Source organism: Eretmochelys imbricata, chromosome 5 (genome assembly GCF_965152235.1).
Source record: "Eretmochelys imbricata isolate rEreImb1 chromosome 5, rEreImb1.hap1, whole genome shotgun sequence".
NCBI classification, from domain to species: Eukaryota; Metazoa; Chordata; order Testudines; family Cheloniidae; genus Eretmochelys; species Eretmochelys imbricata.
This window is the reverse complement of record NC_135576.1, coordinates 102,131,790-102,157,340: the sequence shown is the minus strand read 5'-3', so window position 1 is coordinate 102,157,340 and position 25,551 is coordinate 102,131,790. Positions and strand designations below refer to the sequence as shown.

Here is a 25,551-nt window from a genome sequence, read left to right as displayed (position 1 = left end):
GTAGTGACTCTAGGAAATGTGCAGGTCATACTGGATGGCTTTGCTGCAATGGGGTTCCCTAACTGTGGTGGGGCGATAAATGGAACGCATATCCCTATCTTGCCAACCAGTTCGTAAACTGCAAGGGGTACTTCTCAACTGTGCTTCAAGCACTGGTGGATCACAAGGGACATTTCACCGACATCAACGTGGGATGGCCAGGAAGGTGCATGATGCTCGCATCTTTAGGAACTCCGGGCTGTTCGAGCAGTTGCAAGAAGGGACTTACTTCCAATCCCCATTACCGTTAGAGATGTTGAAATGCCAGTAGTTATCCTTGGGGACCCAGCCTACCCCTTGCTCCCATGGCTCATGAAGCCATACACAGGCAGCCTGGACAGTAGTAAGGAGCAGTTCAACTATAGGCTGAGCAAGTGCAGAATGATGGTAGAATGTGCCTTTGGACATTTAAAAGCTCGCTGGTGCTGTTTGCTGACTAGGTTAGACCTCAGTGCAACCAAGATTCCCATTGTTATTGCTGCTTGCTGTGTGCTCCATAATATCTGTGAACGTAAGGGGGAGACATTTATGGCGGGGTGGGAGGTTGAGGCAAATCACTTGGCGGCCAATTTTGAGCTACCAGACACCAGGGCGATTAGAAAAGCACAGCTAGGCGTGCTGCGCATCAGAGAGGCTTTGAAAAGCAGTTTCATGACTGGGCAGGCTACGGTGTGACAGTTGTGTGTGTTTCTCCTTGCTGCAAACCCGCCCCCTTTGTTGATTTTAATTCCCTGTAAGCCAACCACCCTCCCCCCTTCGATCACAGCTGGCAAAGGAAATAAAGTAACTATTGTTTTGAAACCATGCATTCTTTCTTTATTAATTCAAAAAAAAGTGAGATAACTGACAAGGTAGCCCTGGTGGGGTGGGGTGCGGGAGGAGGGAAGAACAAGGCCACATTGCTTGTTGTAGCCACACTACAAATCAGAACTGTTTGAATGACAGCCTTCTGTTGCTTGGGCCATCCTCTGGAGTGGCGTGGCTGGGTGCCCGGAGCTTCTTCCCCCCCCAACCCCCCCCGCGTTCTTGGGCATCTGGGTGAGGAGGATATGGAACTTAGGGAGGAGGGCAGGCGGTTATACAATGGATGCAGCGGGGGGCTGTGCTCTTGTTGGCTTTCCTGCAGCTCTAACAGACGCTTCATCATGTCCGTTTGCTCCCCCATTAGCCTCAGCATCGCCTCCTGCCTCTGCTCTTTGCGCTCACTTAAGGCTTTCCTGGCCTCCGCCACTGAAAGCCTCCATGCATTAAGCTGTGCCCTATCAATGCAGGAGGACTGCATGAGCTCGGAAAACATGTCATCGTGAGTGTGGTTTTTTTCGTCTTCTAATCTGCAATAACCTCAGGGACAGAGATGATGGGGGAGCATAGAAACATTTGCACCTGGGGGGAGATAAAAAGGGAGAGTAAAATTTAAGATGATACATTTCTGAGAACAAAAGGGAGACTCTTTCACAGTGAATCAAGCAATTCACAGCAGACAGCATATGTGCTTTAGGTACAATGTCGCATTTTGCCTTTTATATTGAGCGCCTGCTGGTATGGTGACACATCACACACGGCTGAGCAACAGAATTTGGTTTCCAGGCAGCCATGGTAAGCCTTTTGGTACATGGGGTTGGCTTCTTACGCCTTCATAACATGTGGGAATGGTTTCAAACTGTAGCGCCATCCTTTCCCATAGCAAGCAATGCCGACTGGGTTTCACATTTAAAAGGAGGGGCTGCGGTTTTCGGGTGGATGTGCAGCACACACCTCCGCCCACCCCACCACATGGCTATTCTCCGGAATGATCCCTTTTAGCCATGCACAAACAACGCAGCATGAATGGGGTCCTTTTACTGTTCCCTTACAAAAATTCCCCTATTTCAACCAGGTGACCATGAATGATATCACTGTCCTGAGGCTAACACAGAAAGATAAAGACCAAATGTTGCTTGAATGTGACCAAAACCCAGGGCCATTTGCTGCCATGCTTTGTGCTGCAATGATTCCAGACTACTTGCTACTGGCTTGGTGTGGTAAAGTGTCCTACTGTGGAGGACGAAATAAGGCAGCCCTCCCCAGAAATCTTCTGCAAAGGCTTTCAGAATACCTCCAGGAGAGCTTCATAGAGATGTCTCTGGAGGATTCCCGCTCCATCCCGAGACATGTTAACAGACAGCGGAGCCAAGAGGCCAGTGAAGAAACTTTGCAACATGTGACCTCCAGAAGAAGAAGGGGGAATGTTAGGGTACCAGCAACGCAGACACAGGTAAGTAACCGTTTTCATGTTCTCTCCACAGGTACCATTGCGGAGAGTGGACCAGATGATACGTCTGAGGGGGTGGGGGGGAGGAGCAGGAGACTCCGCTGGTTGGAAGGCATGAGATGCACTGTCCTGAGGTTGGGGGTTCCACGACCACCACTCCCAAGAGAAGGAGACGGGTGGTGGTGGTCGGGGACTCTCTCCTCAGGGGGACTGAGTCATCTATCTGCCGCCCTGACCAGGAAAACGGAGAAGTCTGCTGCTTGCCAGGGGCTAAGATTTGCGATGTGATGGAGAGACTGCCGAGACTCATCAAGCGCTTGGATCAATACCCCTTCCTGCTTCTCCACGTGGGCACCAATGATACTTGAGCGGATCACTGCGGACTACGTGGCTCTGGGAAGAAGGATAAAGGAGTTTGAGATGCAAGTGGTGTTCTCGTCCATCCTCCCCGTGGAAGGAAAAGGCCGGGGTAGGGACCGTCGAATCGTGGAAGTCAACGAATGGCTACGCAGGTGGTGTCAGAGAGAAGGCTTTGGATTCTTTGACCATGGGATGGTGTTCCATGAAGGAGGAGTGCTGGGCAGAGACGGGCTCCACCTTACGAAGAGAGGGAAGAGCATCTTTGCGAGCAGGCTGGCTAACCTAGTGAGGAGGGCTTTAAACTAGGTTCACCGGGGGAAGGAGACCAAAGCCCTGAGGTAAGTGGGCAAGCAGGATACCGGAAGAAAGCACGTGCAGGAACGTCTGTGAGGGGAGGGCTCCTACCTCATACTGAGAATGAGGGGCGATCAGCAGGTTATCTCAAGTGCCTATATACAAATGCACAAAGCCTTGGAAACAAGCAGGGAGAACTGGAGGTCCTGGTGAAGTCAAGGAATTATGACGTGATTGGAATAACAGAGACTTGGTGGGATAACTCACATGACTGGAGTACTGTCATGGATGGTTATAAACTGTTCAGGAAGGACAGGCAGGGCAGAAAAGGTGGGGGAGTAGCACTGTATGTAAGGGAGCAGTATGACTGCTCAGAGCTCCGGTATGAAACTGCAGAAAAACCTGAGTGTCTCTGGATTAAGTTTAGAAGTGTGAGCAACAAGAGCGATGTAGTGGTGGGAGTCTGCTATAGACCACCGGACCAGGGGGATGAGGTGGATGAGGCTTTCTTCCGGCAACTCGCGGAAGCTACTAGATCGCATGCCCTGGTTCTCATGGGTGACTTTAATCATCCTGATATCTGCTGGGAGAGCACTACAGCGGTGCACAGACAATCTAGGAAGTTTTTGGAAAATGTAGGGAACAATTTCCTGGTGCAAGTGCTGGAGGAGCCAACTAGGGGGAGAGCTTTTCTTGACCTGCTGCTCACAAACCGGGAAGAATTAGTAGGTGAAGCAAAAGTGGATGGGAATCTGGGAGGCTGTGACCATGAGTTGGTTGAGTTCAGGATCCTGACACAGGGAAGAAAGGTAAGCAGCAGAATACGGACCCTGGACTTCAGGAAAGCAGACTTCGACTCCCTCAGGGAACTGATGAGTAGGATCCCCTGGCGGAATAACATGAGGGGGAAAGGAGTCCAGGAGAGCTGCCTGTATTTCAAAGAATCCTTATTGAGGTTACAGGGACAAACCATCCCGATGTGTCGAAAGAATAGTAAATATGGCAGGCGACCAGCTTGGCTTAACAGTGAAATCCTTGCGGACCTTAAACATAAAAAAGAAGCTTACAAGAAGTGGAAGATTGGACAAATGACCAGGGAAGAGTATAAAAATGTTGCTCGGGCATGTGGGAATGAAATCAGGAGGGCCAAATCGCACCTGGAGCTGCAGCTAGCAAGAGATGTTAAGAGTAACAAGAAGGGTTTCTTCAGGTATGTTGGCAACAAGAAGAAAGCCAAGGAAAGTGTGGGACCCTTACTGAATGAGGGAGGCAACCTAGTGACAGAGGATGTGGAAAAAGCTAATGTACTCAATGCTCTTTTTGCCTCTGTCTTCACGAACAAGGTCAGATCCCAAACTGCTGCGCTGGGCAACACAGAATGGGGAGTAGGTGGCTAGCCCTCTGTGGAGAAAGACGTGGTTAGGGACTATTTAGAAAAGGTGGACATGCACAAGTCCGTGGGGCCGGATGCGTTGCATCCGAGAGTGCTAAAAGAGTTGGCGGCTGTGATTGCAGAGCCATTGGCCATTATCTTTGAAAACTCATGGGGATCGGGGGAAGTCCCGGACGATTGGAAAAAGGCTAATGTAGTGCCCATCTTTAAAAAAGGGAAGAAGGAGGATCCTGGGAACTACAGGCCAGTCAGCCTCACCTCAGTCCCCAGAAAAATCATGGAGCAGGTCCTCAAGAAATCAATCCTGAAGCACTTACATGAGAGGAAAGTGATCAGGAACAGTCAGCATGGATTCACCAAGGGAAGGTCATGCCTGACTAATCTAATCGCCTTCTATGATGAGATTACTGGTTCTGTGGATGAAGGGAAAGCAGTGGATGTATTGTTTCTTGACTTTAGCAAAGCTTTTGACATGGTCTCCCACAGTATTCTTGTCAGCAAGTTAAAGAAGTATGGGCTGGATGAATGCACTATAAGGTGGGTAGAAAGTTGGCTAGATTGTCGGGCTCAACGGGTAGTGATCAATGCCTCCATGTCTAGATGGCAGCCGGTATCAAGTGGAGTGCCCCAAGGGTCGGTCCTGAGGCCGGTTTTGTTCAATATCTTCATAAATGATCTGGAGGATGGTGTGGATTGCACTCTCAGCAAATTTGTGGATGATACTAAACTAGGAGGAGTGGTAGATACGGTGGCAGGTAGGGATAGGATACAGAGGGACCTAGACAAATTGGAGGATTGGGCCAAAAGAAATCTGATGAGGTTCAATAAGGATAAGTGCAGGGTCCTGCACTTAGGACGGAAGAACCCAATGCACAGCTACAGACTAGGGACCGAATGGCTAGGCAGCAGTTCTGTGGAAAAGGACCTAGGGGTGACAGTGGACGAGAAGCTGGATATGAGTCAACAGTGTGCCCTTGTTGCCAAGAAGGCCAATGGCATTTTGGGATGTATAAGTAGGGGCATAGCCAGCAGATCGAGGGACGTGATCGTTCCCCTCTATTCGACATTGGTGAGGCCTCATCTGGAGTACTGTGTCCAGTTTTGGGCCCCACACTACAAGAAGGATGTGGAAAAATTGGAGAGAGTCCAGTGAAGGGCAACAAAAATGATTAGGAGTCTGGAACACATGACTTATGAGGAGAGGCTGAGGGAACTGGGATTGTTTAGTCTGCAGAAGAGAAGAATGAGGGGGGATTTGATAGCTGCTTTCAACTAGCTCAGAGGTGGTTCCAAAGAGGATGGTTCTAGACTATTCTCAGTGGTAGAAGAGGACAGGACAAGGAGTAATGGTCTCAAGTTGCAGTGGGGGAGGTTTAGGTTGGATATTAGGAAAAACTTTTTCACTAGGAGGGTGGTGAAACACTGGAATGCGTTACCTAGGGAGGTGGTAGAATCTCCTTCCTTAGAAGTTTTTAAGGTCAGGCTTGACAGAGCCCTGGCTGGGATGATTTAGTTGGGGATTCATCCTGCTTTGAGCAGGGGTTTGGACTAGATGACCTCCTGAGGTCCCTTCCAACCCTGATATTCTATGATTCTATGACTTTTCCAGTAGCTGTACTGGCCACGAATGCATCCCAATTCTTCAGGACAAATCAAACATTAAACACTATTGCTTTTAAACCCTGTACTGTAGTTAAAAATCTGCACTCATCAGAGCTGCCTTCTCTGGCTTCAGGGTAGGGGATCCCGCCTTGGGAGGGTATTGGCTCCAGGGTGATGAAAAGGTCCTGGCTGCCGGGGAGAACTGATTCACCTCTTGCCTGCTGCGCATTCTTCTCCTCCTCCTCTTCCTCAACCACAAAATCCTCCTCTCTGTTGCATGAGACTCCCCCCTTGCAGGTGTCCACGGACAGTGGTGGAGTAGTGGTAGGGTCTCTCCCCCCCCCCCCCGAATGCCATGCAGCTGATCGTAGAAGCGGCATGTATGGGGCTCTGACCCGGAGCGACTGTTTGCCTCCTTTGTGTTTTGGTAGGCTTGCCTGAGCTCCTTAACTTTCACGCGGCACTGCTGTGTGTCGCTGTTGTAGCCTTTCTCCACCATGCCCTGTGCGATTTTGGCATACAAATTAGCATTTCTTCTTTTTGATCAGAATTCAGCCTGCACAGATTCTTCTCCCCATTCAGCAATCAGATCCAGTGTCTCCATTTCGGTCCATGCTGGAGCTCGTTTGCGATTCTGGGAGGACTGCATGGTCACCTGTGCTGCTGAGCTCGCCACGCTGACCAAACAGGAAATGAAATTCAAAATTTCCCAGGGCTTTTCCTGTGTACCTGGCTAGTGCATCGGAGTTCAAAGTGCTGTCCAGAGTGGTCACATTGGAGCATTCTGGGATAGCTCCCGGAGGTCAATACCATCGAATTGCATCCACATTACCCCAAATTCAACCCAGCAAGGTCGATTTTAGCACTACTCCCCTTGCCAGGGAGGAGTACAGAAGTTGATTTTAAGAGCCCTTTAGGTCAACAGAACGGGGTTGGTTGTGTAGACGCATTCATTTTAAAATCGACCTAACGTGGCTAAATTCGACCTAACCCCGTAGTGTAGACCAGGGTTCAGTAAGCACTTCATAATTTATCCCATTACTGGTTGTATTTCTATAGTTTTTCCTGTACAGACACATCTTTTTAGGAATAAATTTGAGTTTGTATGTAAATGTAGAAGCAATACAGAGACAAACTAAACTAACTAATAAGAAACAAAAGGACTACTCAATGAAAGCAAATAGAACAAGCAGTAAAGCATACACGGTTCACTATGAAATTTGCTATAATGTTAACATGAGCTATGGATCAGCCAAAAATTAGTAAATATGGGTTCCATATAAGGTCCAAGTCATGCAGAAAATGTTTGATAGAAATCTCTTCTCTGTTAAATCAGAAGAACTCAGGTGTCTTGGATTTAAATATGCTTTCCCATGTGATGCAGGCGTATTCTGTGGTAAGATTACTATAATTATAGCTCCTACTGTATTATTTGTGAGACTATAGCCTTCTTCCATTGTTGCCCAGAAAATACTATTTGTTGCTGGGTAGGCAATGTGGATTGAGAGTGGTCATGTGAGTCAAGGAAGCCAAGCCTTGTAACCTCTCTACACCTCGGCTTCCCATCTTCAATGGGAATATTACTTACCTACTTTGTAAAGAGCTTAAGATGTACAATTCAAAGGGGTTGTTGTTAACATGGCTCAAACCCTTCCAGGAAGCCCATAAATACATCCAGGTAAATAACCCATCCCCTTATAGTAGCAGAAGTAATCATATGTTTTAGGCCCTAACTTCTGGAGTGTTGCAGTCCTTTTCCCAGCTGAACCAAAGCCTTAGCTCAGGAAATGCCCAAGGTTTGGAAGTTCATAAACTGGATCCAGATCCAAATTTTGATAAGCTCAGGCTCATCTCCATTTGAAATCATTTAACACTGCAAGATCTTCATGAAAACTGATGTTGTCTATTCTATATTGGTTTAAGATCATTTATTTCAAAATACTTGAATATAAAGTGGAAAAATTTCCAAGAGCTGTTAGAGCATCATATGCAACAGAAAACAATACTTAATAAAAGGACTTGGGACTGATCCTACACTGCTTCTGCCCAGCATTTCTTCCTTTAGGCAATGCCCCACCCCCCATCAACCACTCCCTGTGCCCCTTAGAAGCACTGGAATTGACTGGTTACAGCCCTTCTAAAAAGGAAGGACTGTCATTTGTCAACTGGCATCACATTGCCTCCCCACAATACAGTCCTGCAATTTAGCAGCGGCCCTGATGTCAGGTATCCCATCTAAGTATCTATATGACCCTCATCACCGGACTGTCAAACAGAACACATGTTCTGCCTGAGGTTCTCCCCTGGAAGTTGAGGAGTTTGCCTGGTAGAAGCTTCAGACTGGGTTTTCATTGTTGTTTATCAGGTGTAATTTATCCATCTAATTTGAGAAACTGGATCATGACGGAGTGTTTAGGACTGCACTCTATCCTTTTAGAAATCTGTATCAGTGCCCATTGTTAAAGCACTTTGGTGATTTAAATAATTTAAAACGATCTTTTGCTCTTATTTTTGGGGGGCTTCATACTTCAATCTGTTTCATGATTTTCAGGTTTGCAGCTCCTGCTCCGTCTCCCCACCATATCAGCCCCAGGAGAATTCCAGTTCCCCCTCCCATGATGCAGAGACGGACACCCCAGACTCCCCATATCCAGCAGACTATGGGAACACATCTAAAGACATACCAGCCAATAACAAACCCCTCTTTTCAACCAAACAGCATCCACGTCCAAGGTAAGAAAGTCATCTTGAATTTAGAAGCTGTTTTCATGTCACTATTTACTCATAAAGCTGTAAATGAAGGATGGCTGAAAATAATTCTGTGTTGTACATACCCATTTTTATGCCCCTGATTGTCTTCCCAACTGCACACCAAGCCTGTCATCAGGTTTTCAAGAAATCAGACATTTTTTCTCCCTTGCAGTTGTGGAGTGATGAAGGCCATCTTGCTTATTAACATACATGTTCTTTCAAGTTTGTGTTCTCATTTGCACTATGTTAACAGCTTCTTTCTCCCTCTTTGTTCAAACATAAGCCTTTGTAACCAAGAAGAAAATCAATAGCAGCTGAAAATAAATTTTTACTGATGTTGAGTCAGAATGGTAAATACCTTAACATGTTGAAAATATGTAGATATGGACAGCTCTATTTCCTCTAAGTAAAACATGCAATTTCTCATTTTTGCATGCACAAATTGGGAGCATATTGGGTTTTTTTTTAAAATGTCACACTAACTGTTCTGTGGTCTGTCATTGCTAGAGCTAATCACATGATGTAGAACAGTATTTGCAAACATCTGTTCAGAACATCCATATAATTCACCCACTTTCGTGCCCTTTGTCATTCATGAGCATGCATGCTCTCTTCACCTGACTGTTTAGCAAATGGCCTGCATGTGCACATGAACAAAGACTTTTGTTTGAACAGGAGTACAGTATTTACAATCTCCTGACCATTACTCTCCAAGAGCAGGGCCTTGTTGCTTGCCAAGAAGGTGGTCAGACTCTGGATTAGCCTGATCTACTCTGGAATCTCATTTCACAGACAGATTTCTTTTAACTGGAAATACTCTGTCTCCAGCTTCATTCTGGGCTTTGAAAGCTGCACTGTGGCAGTTTCTAAGTGGAGATGAAGTCACTGATGCAGCTGGGGCCTGGACAGCTGATCTTTTTGAAGATCAGAACCAAGGTTTAAACTAACAATAAGGCAATCTGGGAGCCAGTGCTCACTCTAGTGTTCATATCAGCCCATCCTGTTGAGGAGGTGGGCCACCATGTTCTGCATATAGCGCCTCTGCAATGCTTTCATATCTGGTGCCAGATACAACAAGTTAAAGTAATCCAGTCTGGAGGAAATAAACCCCCGGATCATCGTGAGAGAGACAAGGTGCATGAAGTAATATCTTTTATTGAATCAGCTTCTGAAATTGGTCCAATAACAGATAGTACCTCACCCACCTTGTCTCTCTAATATCCTGGGACTGACACAGCTACAACAACACTGCATGGATCATCATCAACATTCTTATCAGGGAGGAAAAGGTGAGGAAGGAAGTACCTTTTTACAGGCCATACAGTGCCTTACACAATGGGGCCCAGCTCCTCGATCAGGATCTCTTGGCAAATCATCACAATAGAAATAACAAAATCTTCTTAGCATGCTGCAGAAGGAACAAGGGGGCAATGGCTGCTACTTCTCCTTCTTCCTCTTTTTTATTTTATTTGCCACTGATGGCACCTGATTGTCTGGGCTTGGTGATGACTCAGACAAAACTCCAAGGCATTTTACTGATTTGATGGACGGATGCCTTCAGTGAAAAGGAAAGACAAAGTCCAGTCTAGTTCTTTGAAGCATTTACCCTTTCTGACCAGCATCACCGTGATCTTATATGGGTTCAATCTGAGCTGGCTTTCTCTTCTCCCAGGACCTAATCTCTTGTAGGCGTTGTGACATAATTGTAATAGTGCTGGTTACATCTGTGGAATATGAGGTATACAGGTGGATGTCATCAGCTTATTGTTGGGTGTTCTTCATTAGCTAATAAGCTTGTCCATTTATGGCCTATCCAGTACAAAATGTATTCATTGTTATAAGAGAAATGGACTAGTTATTCCACTAGATACCCAGGTATGCCAAAGCAGCTGTCATAAATTCATAGCATTTAAGGCCAGAAGGAATAAATAGATCATCTAGTCTGACCTTCTGTATGTGACAGGCCATTATGTTTCATCCAGTTATCCGTATATGTGGCCCAATAACGTGTATCTTCCAGAGAGATCTGCAGTCTTGATTTGAAGATGTCAAGAGATGGAGAGTCTAGCACTTCTCTTGCAAGAAAAGGGACTCTCAGTGGACTTGGAGTGTACAGATGGCTTTACTCCACTTTTCTAACTCAGGGGTGGGCAAACTTTTTGGCCCGAGAGCCACATCTAGGTATAGAAATTGTATGGTGGGCCATGAATGCTCACAAAATTGGGGTTGGGGTGTGGGAGGGGGTGAGGGCTCTGGGTTGGGGCTGGGGATGAGGAGCTTGGGGTGTAGGAGGGGGCTCTGAGCTGGGACCAAGGGGTTCAGATGGTGGGAGGGGGATCAGGGCTGGGGCAGGGGATTGGGGCACCGGGGGATGAGGGCTCCGGCTGGGGGTGTGGGCTCTGGGGTGGGGCTGGGGATGATGGGTTTGGGGTGCAGGAGGGTGCTCTAGGCTGGGATCGAAGGGTTTGGCGGGTGGGAGGGGGATCAGGGCTGGGGCAGGAGGTTGGGTGCAGGGGGAGGCTCAGGGGTCCAGGCTCCCGGCAGTGCTTACCTAAAGTGGCTCCCGGAAGCAGTGGCATGTCCCCGCTCTGGCTTCTACGTGGACGCGCAGCCAGGCAGCTCTGCTGCGCGCTGCCCCGTCTGCAGGCACCACCCCTGCAGCTCCCATTGGCTGCGGTTCCCGGCCAATGGGAGCTGTGGGGGCAGTGCTTGGGGCAGGGGCAGCATGCAGTGCAGAGCCCTTTGGCTGCCTTTACATGTAGGAGCTGGAGCGGGACCATGCTGCTGCTTCCAGGAGCTGCGTGGAGTGGCCCCCAACCCTGCACCCTGGCCAGAGCGCTGGAGCGGGGCAAGTCCCAGACCCCGCTCCCCAGCCGGAGCTCGAAGGCCGGATTAAAATGGCTGGCAGGCCAGATCCAGCCCAGGGGCCGTAGTTTGCCCACCCCTGTTCTAACTCCTCCAACCCCCAGGACTCTGGGAGCTTCCAGGGGCTAACAAGGCTGTCACCACAATAACTGGCATTAGTGGATAATGGTCTCCAAGAGGCCCTGATTTTGGTAAACTCCCAGCTCATCCTGGAATACCCTTTATGGCTTTAGGGGCCTGAAACCAGCTCAGCATTCTCCTGTGGTAGGGAAATCCTCAGCAGCTGCCTTATAGCATCAAATCCTCATTGCACCTCTCCAGCAGCACAAAGAGCATTTAAGAGAGAGCAGAGACCTAGTCCATTACATGCATTGTTTATTAGAGATGGGCCTGAGCCAAAATCCCAGTTTTGAAACATCCAGCATATGGAGGAACTTTGGGTTTGTGAGTTTGAATCCAACTCAGGATCCACACTGTGCAGCTTTCTTCTCTCTCTCGCTCTCTCTTTCTCATGGGCTGGACCAAACCCCCTGATCTAGACACCCCCAAGTTTTGGAGGCCAGGACATGTTTCCAGATCTTTTTCAGACCCACCTCTGTTGTTTACTATATACTTTTGGCCTTGCTCAGTAAAGTTTGTGTGTGTTGAAAATTTTAATTTGTCAGTGGGTTTCATGTAGGAATCAATAGCAACTCATATTTGAGATCGTGCTGAGCCTCGTACTTAAAGCAGGTATCAATGAGATGTGTGTGTGATTTCATCAGCTATATATTCAAGAGAAACTGTAAGTTACAGTAACAACGTTACAAATGTAAATTGTTTTTATTTCACATATTAAGTAACTTTTTGTCACAGTCTGTCTTTTGACATGGGGTGCTGTTAGCTGGGTGCTCCCTCTCACTTCAGCAAGAGTTATACATAGTTTTATCACACTCCCTGCACTACACTGAAAGCTTTATCCTGTAAGTCTGATCTACTGGACTAAATTTTCCCTTTGGCACTTAAAAAAAAAATTTTCAGGAGTTCATAGCTAAGTTTCCCTGTAGCAACACAAGGATTTCAATCTTCCTAAGTCACGTCATTATAATGTATTAGAAGAATACCATGGAGCTACTTCATCAGCCTGGGCTATTTGGTATATATCAGGTGGCTATGGGAAGCTCTGCTAGCCTCGGCTTTCTGCAGTTCATAACCTGCCTTTTCATGATTTAGATGGCGGTAACTATAGCCACTGAACTTTCAGCTCAATCTGCTACCAAACAATGGTGACATTTTTCTGTCTTAATATGTAGTCTTAAACTTGTCAGCTCAGTTTAAATTGCCTGTACCAAGGAAGAAAGGACTTCATTGCCAACAAGCCTCTTTAACAAAACAAGTTGTAAATGGTTTCCTTTGCTGAAAACTTGAACATCTTACAAGCTCATGGAAATCTCCGAGTGCTAACACTTAAAAAAAAAATGATGTGACAGGTCCAAGATTGACTAGTCTTATATACTCTATCAACTTCTTGCATTGTGGTACTGCTGTTTCGTGGAAGAACATTGGCAGCTGTTGAGATCTCATGCCTTGTTTCTGGGGATATCCAACATCAGAACACTACAGAGCTTTTCCTCAAAGAATATTCTTCGAGGGAGTAAATGTTCCCTTTCCTTCCACAGGAAAGATAGTCGTATATGAAGACTTTCTCTTGTGAAATAAAAAATGGGTAGAATTGCGTGCTGCATGTGGGTTTGGAAGTGCCTACATGGTGTTTAGGCAATGTATTGAGCTGAGAAAGTATATTTTTTCCCTTTGATCACCTCTCTTTTTTTAAGATTACTGTATACAGCAAAACTGTGCACATGAAGCATAATGCTTGTGACACAGAAATTATTTGTTTACTATTGATAGCACCGAGATACCCCACAACTTGGTTAGGGCCCCATTGTGCTAGGTGTTGTAAAGACAGTCCTGACACTTGAGAACCTGCAGTTATAGGCCCTGATCCTGTGGCTAGTTCTGTTCTGTGAATCCCTGTACCCAATGGAACCCTCTTGAAGCCAATGGGGCTATTGTAGACAAAGGGTATGTCTACACAGCAACTAGACACCCACAGTCAGCCCACGCGAGCCAATTGGGCTCACAGGGCTTGGGCTGTGGGGCTGTTTAGACTTCCAGGCTCAGGCTGGACCCCAAGCTCTAGGACCCTGTGGGGTGGGATGGTCACAGTGCTCAAGCTCTAGCCTGAGCCTGGAAGTCTACACAGCAATGAAATAACCCCATAGCCTGAGCCTGAGTCAGCTGTGGGTTTTTCTTTGCTGTGTAGTCATACCCACAAAGTTCCATTAGCCCAGGGGCAGTTGCAGGACAGGGGTCTTAGTTTAAGACCAGACATAATAGATTAAAGAAACTAACAAATGAGGTGGGGGCAATGAGGGACAGGAGCTAGCCATAATGAAAAGCCATGTCTTTGTAGTAAAAGGATCTTGTTGTGCTTACAATATCCAGTTAGCCAAAGTCCACTGGGGAGGAGAGCTAGCTAACACTGTACAATGATATTTGCTGCTGCTATCATTTTGGTCATTTCTGCAATAAGAACCTGGTTACACTTTAAGTCTGGACCATACTTGTTACCTATTTGTGGTTTATGGTGGTAACTAGAGCTGGCTGAATAATGAAAGAAGAAGATGACTTGTGATTATAATTCAGTGGAGAAAATTGCCAACAGTGCAACAACGGGCTTGTCTACACAGTGTGGCAGTGTGCAGCCGTGGTGTCTGAATTGTTTCATGCTAACATGTTGTGCATTAACTTATCTATGTAGATCCTGCTGGCATGCACTAAACAGTCCCTCTTTCATGTCAGCGTAGCACTGTTTGAAATGGGACTAAGTTAGTGCTCACTAGGAAACTTTCAGTGCAAGCCAGCAGGTTCTATGTGGGCCAGTTAGTGTGTGACACATTGATGCACATTGGAATTCACACTCCACTGATGCATACTACCGCACCATGTAGACAAGCCCAAATATTGCCTGCCATGAAGTATACAGTCAGCTACCAAAGTAACAATTATGCATTCTTTATTTGTCTTGGGAACCATCAGATTTTTAAAGAAAATAAATTTAATTGCTACAAAGGTAATTTAAATAGTTAATTTAGTAAAGCAACCATCTTAAAACATCTGTCACAACTAGGAGTCCTTCTGGCAATACAGAATGTGACCCACTTCTCTTTTTTTAAATAGCATAAACATCACTAAATTGTCATTTCACTTTAGTCTGATAGCCTGCATGGTCTAATGGAAATAGTAGAAATATGCACCAAGAAACACCATTTTACAGCACCACAAGATGGGGTGCAGGTTTCCTTTGAGGATGAGGATTGATAGGTCAGATATAGAGTGATCGCATTGTGAAAAGTGTTCACCCAGCACTCTCAAATCAACTCACACAGGAAAATGATAAAAGACAAAAACACCACATCACCTGTGGGTGAACGTGTTTTACAAAGCAATCGCTATATCTGACCTATACATTTCCCAGACCTGAAGAAGAGCTCGGTGTAGCTTGACAGATGGTCTCTCTCACCTACAGAAGTTGGTCCAATAAAAGATATTACTTCACTCACTGTGTCTCAGTTACGGTGATGTCCTTCAGAGAATGTGATCGGGATAGGCTTTGTGAGATTCTGCAGAGAGCTGATGAAATCTGCATTGCAAAATAGGGTTTCTCACAGAGGGAACTCCACTGTCTTCTGAAACTTTCAGGAAAATAGTCCTCACTGTGCTTGTGTGCAAAAAGGAGATCAGATATCTCCATTTTCTACAGGGCACGCATATGTATTTCCTTTTCACAGTGACCAAATCCGGGTCTCTGGAGTGTCTGCAATGAGGAGACATTGGCCTTCCGGGGCTCCTCTGGTCCCTGCAATCCCAGAGATCTCCACTTATACTGAGGTCACAGGACCCCTCCCCGCACACCACCCCATCACTGCTTATTACAAGGCATGGGGTTAAATCCTAACTGCATTGAATTCAATGGGAGTTGCACCATGGGTGCCGATGGAGTCAGCATTTCACCCTGGAACTTTAGATGTGCTCAGTACGTGGGAGGAGCTCAGCACCTCTCAGGGTCAGCCCCTCAGCTTGGTACAAGATTTTAACGTTTTGTTAGAAGACCTGTTTAAAGTATACAGCTATTACTTCTATTCTATTGACAAGCATTTCATTTTCCTCAGGAAAATTTTCCTCAGGAAAATTATCATGCCAGAAAATAACTGTTTTTGTGTCCAGAAGTTATCAAACTTTGACTACAGCACTTAAAAGAAAGGAAAAACAATTGAAATAACCATACCTGTGTGTGTGTGTGTGTGTGTGTGTGTGTATATATATATATATTTTCAATCCTTATGTTGAACCGCCATGCCTGGAGGTATTAATGACACACTATGTTCTATAATTCCAATGTTTACAGCTTGGATTTGCCATGTCAAGTGGATGGGTAATTAATAGTATTGAATACATTGGAATAGAGGGAGGTGGTGGTTATTTAAAATAAAACACAAAACTCAGAAATATCTGGTAACGAGGTTGGTGTGTTAAACAAATAAAACAAAACAAAATGAGGCTGACTTGGCCTGGACCCACCACACCATCTGAACCTTTGCTATAAACATTTGGAATGTTACAATGGTTTGACAGGAATTGCATTTGCTTTTTATCTTATCATATGTATTTTATTACATTCTTGAGTGTCTACTGGGAGCAGTAAATCAGCTGTCTCTTCAGCTTTCCCTGGTATCGTCAAAGGTAATGCTTTGGGTCCATTCTTAATCAGCGTTTACAGTACATGGTTCCTTTGTGTGCTGTGATAGGATATGAATTAGATGTTCATTTGTATGTAGATCAGACAGAGTTATTTTAACATGAGTCTTATTTGTTTCTGTGCTTGCTGTTTTATCAGCTTGTCTTGAGAACTTGGAGGAATGGCTAGAAATAAAAATAAACTATTAGTTGTTAGCTCCAGATTCCAACTTAAATTGCACTACTACTCTCATTCTGTTTAGTTATAAAAAAAGGCATAGTGGGTTCTGTGCTTACTGTTCTTCAGTGACTTACACATTAACTTGCTCAGTATATAAAAAGATGTTTTTCCTAATTGTCAATCCTGCAAACTCCAGCTGGATTTGGAAAGTCCAACTGGTTTCTTCCAGTCTGATGCCTCATCACCAGTATCCCTCACTAAACTGAGGCGTGTAATAATTTTGTTGCAGTGCAAATAATAGCGTCTACAACCATAGACCTAAAGAGTGATTCTGCTACTGGAACTTCATTAAACCTGTCTCGTAGACATTCTGTTACAGACGTTGCATCACAGCACAGAAACCACTACCGCAGTTTAGCTCCCTTGTGGGCAGGTCCAGCTGTGAGGCCAAGAATGGTAAGGGATTGAATTGCCTTCTTGTCTGAGGTATATTGCTGCTGGACATACAGTCTGCAAGGTTGTGTTCATCTCACACTTTTTTTTTTCTTACTAGCACTACATTTGCTAAAACAAACCAAAAAGTCTTTTTTGTCATTTTTCACTTTGCTGTTCTCCCACAATATATCTCCTATCTGTAATAACATGATTTTTCTTTTTTTTCCACCTAAACCAGTTTGGACAAGTTCAACCCTGATGTATACCCAATGATTTCCATGGAGCTGGGTTGGGTCTAAAATAGCTGGGTGTAAGCTGGAGACATAAAGTGTTCGTATAAATACATACATTTGAGTACTTGAAGATTTCATTAAGTCTTTTTTAACATTACAGTGTTTACTATCTACAGGCATTCCAAGATATTTTGAATGCTTCTAAATAGTGTGTGTGTACATTATTCCCTAATGTTCTGCTATTGTCGGTTTGATTCTCCATACTGTAAGTTGGTATTCATAACCTGAATGTGCAATGGATGCATATTCATTGAACCAGTAGAATACAGCATATTTTTCTCTCTTTCCAGCTTAAAAATGATTGATGAATTTGTTAATTAATTAAATGCTTTGTGTGCTTTCTCTATTTTTTTTCTCCATTATGTCTGCACAAAACAGCAGTTCTCTTTACATTGGGCCAAAAGGTACAATGCTTTCTCAGACAAAATTATTTTGCCTCAGCAATGAGTGAGGAGGGACAGGAGGACTTGGCTCGTTGTGCTTACTTTGGGGCTCAGTTAGTGATTGCACCAGGCTATAATTTGCAATAGTCAATGTTATTGCCAGACTGTTCTGCATTAAGACTGGGATGCTGTGAAAAGGCACAAATAAAGAATGAGTTCAGAGCAATGAAAGAACATTTTCAGCATGTGTCTTACTGGGCCCTGCCAGCTGGCTCTGACTACTGTAGATTGAAATGATTGTATTTCTGGTAACTGGTCTGACTCAACAGTAAACTTTCACAATGTGGCCCAATGCTGATTGAGACAGCAGTTGTTTTTAAGAGCACTTTTTAGGTTTGTCAATAGTAATGGTCTAAATTGAGTTTTGGAAAGTATTGTTTTTCCTTTTTTATTTTACTACAGTTTTTTTCTTAAATGTCAGTGCTGTGCAATGGGGAGATGTATTGTAAATAGCTAACATGCTTTGGAAGCTGACTCATTTCTGTTCCAATTAAACTTTTTAAATACAAAAGTATTCAAAACACTGAGCCCAGACCTAAGAGTTGCTAAGAACCCACAAGTCCTACTAAAATCAGTGGGAGTTGGGAGTGTTCAGCCTCTCTTGGGATGGAGCCCACAGTATGTTAGCACGGCCTATAGCACACATTTGCTGTCTGCTTTAAGGGAAGGGTCAGATTTGTGCATTGTTTTTCTGCTTCTTTCAGGGTGAGCCAGTGTCCCTTCTGCTCCCAAAGAAAATAATTTGAGAGTAAAACTTTAAAGCAACTTATAAAACTGTATTTGCTGGCTTTTTTCCCATGTAACCTTTTACATGGACAAAATTGTGTGTGTGTGTGTGTGTGTGTGTGTGTAATGCATGCACACAGATTGGTTGGTTATCTCAATGTGGGCGAACTTAAGTTTCTTATCAAACTCCTCGCTGCTTTTACAAACTGACAAATAGCTCCTCTTCTGAATTCTAAGTGAAGGGTCAGACTGCTTTCCCCATCCTTAATACTGGCCCATATACATCCACTTAAGTATTAAATTTTCCATTTTGAACATGTACACGCTACACATGCCAAGATTGGTATATTTCCTCAATGAGCCCACAGGATAGTAGTCTCAAAGGAAAAATAATTAGAATCATAAAGTTCCTAAATTGCAAATCTTTTCTTCTGCTTGGCAGGAAATCAATTGTATCACACAAAGTGATACAGCACGTTTTCCAGTGTACCCTCTCTGCTGCTTTACCCACTAATATTTATGAAATACATTATCTGTGCATAAACACTTAGCACATGTCCTTTATAGACATTTTCCTAGGAAAGGTAATAAAAATATATTTGGATCGTAGTTAGACTACAACAGTTTTGTAGAGTGCTTTGAGCTCTTGCATGTAGGGTGCTATCAAAGTGAAAAGTATCCCTTCTGTAAAGCAATCCTAGATCGGAAGTGTTTTATTTTTTAATAGTCTCTGCAGCTTTAGAAATGCATTGAGTATTTTTTTTTTTAAATGATTCTTTATAAATGAGTTAGTGCTGGATGACTCAGGTTGGGAACTCTTTAATCATTAATAATGGACAAATTGACTGATATTCAGATTCAAGTGACCTATAATTTGAATGATATTTAGACACACCCCTCCCAAATATAAATATCATGAGAATGAACATCAGCCATCCAACCCTGCATGAGACAATGCCATCCTATAAAGGGCTACTCCCTTTACTTTCAGCTGTCTTTAGGTGGTCTTCTACCTTCTTCCATGTCATCAGGTAGCTGGCTGTTCATTTCTTAGTTATTGGGGGGTCAGCAACAGGCCCTCGCATCTTCTCTTAACCACTCAAGCCATCAAGATGGCTACTGTTTAGGGGGTAGACAATCCATAGACCTGCCAGGACTAACTAACTTCCAGGAAATTCAGAGTCTGCTATGGTTCCTTGACATCAGCAGAGGCCAGAGATGGGTACTGAATATTCTCTATTATCATGAATACGCATTTATAAGTATTCGGTTTGGCTATGACTGAGACTAGCAGTGTCTGAATTATATTTGTGCAATATTAGGCTGCTGAACAGCACTGAAGTTTGCACTATTGGGCTAATGTATTTGACTTGCCTGTCCCTGGTAAGTACCCAAACTAAGATTTGTCCATCACACCAGGTTTAACGCTCCCTTATAATACCTTTTGCTATCCTATTCTAAGGAAAAGCTGCAGGGATTTTTAATGACCACAAGCTGGCAAAGTTGTCTTAACTTTACATCTCATCCACACTACAATTAACCAGTTTGCTACTGATTTTTTTTCTTCCGGCTTGAGAAGAGATTTGTCGTCCAAGTTTGATTCATAGCCCCAAACCTGCAGCGATCACTTTATTTACTGCAGCTATGTCAAGAGATGGGCTTTTTCTGATTTTAGTGCCAGTAGGGGAAAAAAATTTTACTCTATGAAGTTAAAAGAAAATTACTCTAGGAGGGCTGTATCATATGACGGTTAGTTCACTGTACTAGTTAGAGGAGTCAGCCTCGCACGTCAGCATTTCTGTTGATAGCAACATCTGTGGAAGAAACTTGAGATACAGGAAATTCCTTAAGGTGCTTTTTGAGATGGGGGTGATTTTTCATTGCAGTGGCTTTTTGGTATGACTTACTGTTACATATTCTTCAGCATGAGAAATGGCACACCGACCCCTAGACAATGGACTGTTTGCTTACAAAATCTTCTGAGGTTGTATTGCTCCTGGGCTTGTCTTTTAATGGGAAAGGAGATAGTCATGCACACTTTCTGGGTGAAGTTTAAAGATACTGGATTTAGACTATAAAGCCCTCAGTGGGTTTACCTTTCAAACTCCTCTTCTCCTTTTTGATTCTTCAGCAGTTCAGATCAGGCAAAGTACTCAAGCTAGTAATGTGTTGGTACAAATGAGAGAGGGGTGATAATGGGTGTTTTTATGTAGGGGTCTCAGCTTTGATATTTTCTTCCATCCTCTCCTCTCTGAGTCTGCCAGAGCCTAAATTGATTACCGTCAGAGCATGCTATAAGCCCTATCTGTTTTTCTAGGGGAGGGAGGGAGTGGAAAGAGGGGTCTTGCATCTAACAGTGGGGAAAAGCCTTTGGTTGGTATTGAGCCAATTTGTAAATATTTTTGATCCAATGGTGGTTTTATGTTTGCCACATGCTTTAAAACTTGTGATGAGCACATTTTAGAAACCTGAAGTAAATGTCTTAGCTGTTCAGAACTCCAGCAAATAAGCCTGTTACCTCGACCTAACGTGCAAATCTGTAAGTGGGTGGGAGGAGCATGATTCCATGGGATAGCTCGTTCTGTTGTATACCTTACTAAATTGTATAGCCTTAGGTTTGCCCTGTGTGTTGCCCGCTAAGAACTGCCATCTCACCCACTCTGTACTAGATTGTTTCCTCTCGGTTACTTGATACCCATATTTGTAGAACATTAACTCGCCAGATATTTGTATGCCCGTTATAGTCTTAAAATGTCAATAAAGAACATAAAAACTAGGCTTCTTTTTAAATAACCTCTGAGGAGTTTTCAAGTGATTTAGACATAATGGACCAGATTCTCAACTGGTGCAAATCAGTATAGGTTCGTTGAAGTCAATGGCGGTGTGTTGATTTGCACCAGCTGAGAATCTGACCTGATGTCTACATGCGGGAATAGTTAAGGGGGAGTGTGTATATGTTGTGAGTGTAGCCCCATCATTCAAAGCCTTGTACATCAGTCTCCACCATCTCCAACAGTTTGAGTCAATTTCAAGCACTTGGATAGGATTTAATCTGTCGCCTTAAACCCAGAGCCAAATCCTAGGGCTTTATGCAGTCCTTATTCGGGCAAATCTTTCCTTATCTTTAATGAAAGTTTTTCCTGAACTTGAAGCTAAGTGACATATGCAGGATGTCAGATCTTTGAACAGGACTGCAGAAGAAAGGGAGTGTTTTCATGAAAACATCAGTCTCCCTATAATGACTCCTGATCAACTGCTGCCTCCACAAAGGTGGCATTAGAACCAGGATGGTTCAAAGATGGATTTAAAGTAGTTAGGAGCCAAAGGTGACAAAATCTAATGAAGGAAGCATTACTGCAGAGAACATTATAGTGAATCGGATATTAAGGCAGAAAAACAATCGCAATAAATGGGAGATTTTGCCATTGACATCAGTGTGGACAGAGTTGCACTCACTGTGCTTGTCATTGTTATTGTTCTTTGTCTCTATCTGAGCCATCCAGACAAAATATCAAGGTATCTTAATGTCTTATCTCGTCTCTTTGTTTTAGGCTTTTATGGGCAGCTACAGACTTTCTGTCCTCCACATTATACTGATGCTCAGAGGAACATACAACATGGTGGCTCTTGTAATATGGTCCCTCCTTTTGAAGACTGTCTAGTTCCCACATCAATGGGCCAGGCGGGGTTTGATGTTTTCCACAGAGCTTTTTCAGCACATTCTGGTATTACAGGTAAGTGACTGTTGTGAACTAGAAATACCTATACACCTACATTCCAGTTGTAAATGTTACCAGGCTTTGCTGACTTCTCAGTTACAACTTGAGATGATAGGCTTGATTTCCTCCCCCCCCCTCGAAAATCTGATGTGTATCAGAACTTTGCAGGGTGTTAGCTATGGAGATCTGGTTTGGGCATATCTCTATAACATCTGGCATGCATACAGACTGTGTGTTGGCTGTATGTTTCTCTAGATCCTGAATTCCTGTAGAGGGTCAGTCATGCACCAGCTCATGTATTCACGCTGAAATACTGTCCTCTGAGCCTTGTGAAGTCTTTCTGCTCCTGCAGTCTCCTAGAAGCATTGTCGCATCTAATCAGGATGACTCAACCCATTAGTTTTGCTTTATACCTTTTTGCCCAAGATAATTTTCTTAGTCAAGGAATTCATTTGTCTAGATGTGCATGACAATAATAGGCCGTGGTGCACACCAGTTCTATCAAGATGTAATTTGCTCATTTACTCTCAGCTCCCTATAAAGATTTGCGTGCTACCCTGAAAAGGTCAGATTTACACCTGTGCAGAGGACCTGCAAAAGGCCCATGGTCTATTCTGGGTATGTGGACACTGTAATACAACACCTGCGCCTGCCCCGTGTCAGCTGACTAGGGCTCACGGGGCTATAAAGTTGCAGTATAGACATCCAGGCTCGTGCTGGAGCTTTGGGTCCCTCCCCACTTACAGGGTCCCAGAGCCAGGGCTGGCTGCAGCGTTTTTGCTGCCCCAAGCGGCAAAAAAAAGAACAACTTGCCGCCGAACGGGGAGGCGGAGTGATGGTGCGGCCGCCGAATTGCCAAGGGCGGATTGCCGCCCCAGAGCCCGATGTCCTGCCGCCCCTTTACATGTGCTGCCCCAGGCACCTGCTTGGTTCGCTGGTGCCTGGAGCCGGCCCTGCCTGGGCTTTGGCTCATCTACACTGCAATTTTATAGCCCCACAGCCCAAGTCCCGCAAGGCTGAGTCAGCTCACGTGGGCCAGCCGCGGTTGTTTTATTGCAGTGTAGATACTCCACCTGAGGGCCTAAGTGGGACTTAATAAGTAATGCCTAGGCTATGTGCCATCCCTCTGCACTTAAAATGTGCTACACATCTAAATCCCGGTGTGAGGTGCTTAAAAGCCCAATTATATACCTAACTGCCAATTTTAAGATTCATGACAGCCATCTAAACAAGCATTTAAAAATCCAAAATAAGGACACTGCTCTGCAGTTATTCTCCAGTATACACACCTAGTGCTGCACACAGTCCCATTGAAATTTGGTGTTTGCAGGATAGGGTCCTCTGCACTGCAGAATAATCCTGCAATAGTTTGTTTTTTATCTTATATTGCATGTGTAGAAATCCTATAACCAAGGGCAGAAGGCAGATTTATAAAATAAAAGGAACTCAGCTAAACTGCACAGTTATGGGAAACTCCACAGCAGAGCAGCTGCAGGATCTGTCCATCCCTATATTCACGCACACACACAGCGCATATAATTATTTGTGTGTGTGTATATAATGTGTGTTTATACATACAGTGGGTGACATCCTAGTCCTATTGAAATCAGTTGGAGTTTTACCATTGATTTCAATGGGGCTAGGTTTTCCCTCATAGTAAGCAATTTATCTGAACCTTTAAGTTCCCATGTATTATTTAAAAAGCTATTTACAGCTGTTTTTCTGTGTAACTATTACAGACAGTTGGTCAGTGTTAATTCATGATTTTTGTATTCTTTTCCAGTTTATGATCTTCCATCAGGGTCAACAGGTATCTTTGGTGATTCGTTGCGCAATGGGTCTGAGGACGCCAGTTTCCTTCAGATAAACGCAGTGGATCGTTGTCCTAGCCAGCTTTCCTCGGTCTATACAGAAGGCTAAAATAATCTAATTAGAATCACAAATACTCTAGTGCATATCATCTTTCCTTTTTGATGGTCAGGAACAAATGTTACAAATATCATTCCTCTGTAAGACTGCTGTCTGTCTGTAGGTTTCAGCAAGAGGAGGAAATGCAACCATCAGACACTCAACCTCACAGAAACAGCCAATCAAAGGGGAAAATGTGGGTAAAACAAGAAAACTTTGCCAAAACTTTAGCAAGTGTTACTTTTCTTTTGATCTGCGGCATGGCAGCACTCCTTTTTTTTTTCAAAGGGAATTCAAATACTGAATAAGAACCCTGCTGCTGGCTGTCATCTTTTCACGCCGAATCGGCGACATCGTTTAAGACTGCAGTTTTGCGGGGGGGGTTGGAGGGATGTAAGAACTAAAACCAGAGAACACTACAAACATTTTAAAAGGCTCAGCTTCTTGCACAACGTATTCGTCTGTGGTGCTTACAGAGCTAGAGACACACAAAGACAAAAAAGGGAAAACAATCTGAGATGCATCATGGCACCACCAGCTAGAAGCATTATTGGGGCTTCTTGGAGCCAAAGAGCTGGTACTGGATTTCCTGCCATCCTTGTTTTGGTTTCCTGATCCATTCCACTAGAATATAAGCCTTCCAGAATGGCTATTACTATCTTTTTCACTGTTACTTCCATTTTAACATTTTATACAATGAATAAAAAGAGTTTAACTAAAAAGGCACTAGGATTTCCTTTATATCTGAGCAGCCCTTATTAGTACTGCTATGGAGAATTTAATAAATAATGATAAACTTTCAATAGAATTTTTAACCATACTATGCAATTTAAAAGAGAATTATATTCCTGCTGTAAAATGCTATAGGAAGGTTAAAAATAACCTGTAGAAAAGATATCATTCTCCATTAAATTCTGTAGCTTTTTTAAGCAATTTGTATGAAACCTTATTAAATTTATATTGATTCCTATTGGCTTCATCCTTATATAAGTCTATGGGCCTTTTCCATAAGGGCTGCTATATTTAAGGGTTTGTTGATGTTTGTGCTAGGTTATTCAGAGACTACATCTGAGTTGTTACGTTTTAGGTTTTTTAACCTTTGGCTAGCCTGCAAGTTTTAGCTTGGGCTGAAAGCAAATCAGTAAGGTCATCTTAAAAGCCACAAGTGTTTAGGCAGGGCAGGGAATGAAGTTACGCAGTAGAGATGTGGATTTTGTCAGTGCTGTGCACCCGTGTAATTGGAGAGCAGCTTTTCTTATCACTTATTTAAAACTTTATTTTAAAATTATTCATCCATATTGTGAATAAAAGCTTTTGGGACTTCTTAATTTGCTTATTAATATCATGATGGCTTCATATTATGGCCTGACAAAATATGAAGGACTAAGGTCCAAAGAAGTTTTTGCAGACCAGCAAGTTTGCATGCATGTCAAAGGATTATTCACAGAATAGACCAAAACTTTTCCATTAGTTTAGAAAGATACATTTTAAAAAATTGTCCAAATATCTGCT

The 25,551-nt window shown here is 43.9% G+C and overlaps 1 protein-coding gene across 1 annotated transcript in view; it reads left to right on the top strand.

The window, feature by feature from the left end:
• The window catches only part of GLIS3 (GLIS family zinc finger 3), a 247,866-nt gene extending 223,815 nt beyond the window's left edge, over positions 1 to 24,051 (top strand). Inside the window, exons 8-10 of the mRNA XM_077816424.1 lie at positions 8,491 to 8,672; positions 21,964 to 22,146; positions 23,915 to 24,051. Of these exons, the coding sequence (XP_077672550.1) occupies positions 8,491 to 8,672; positions 21,964 to 22,146; positions 23,915 to 24,051 (502 nt within the window). The remainder of the gene's footprint in view (positions 1 to 8,490; positions 8,673 to 21,963; positions 22,147 to 23,914) is intronic.
• Positions 24,052 to 25,551: the final 1,500 nt, after the last annotated feature.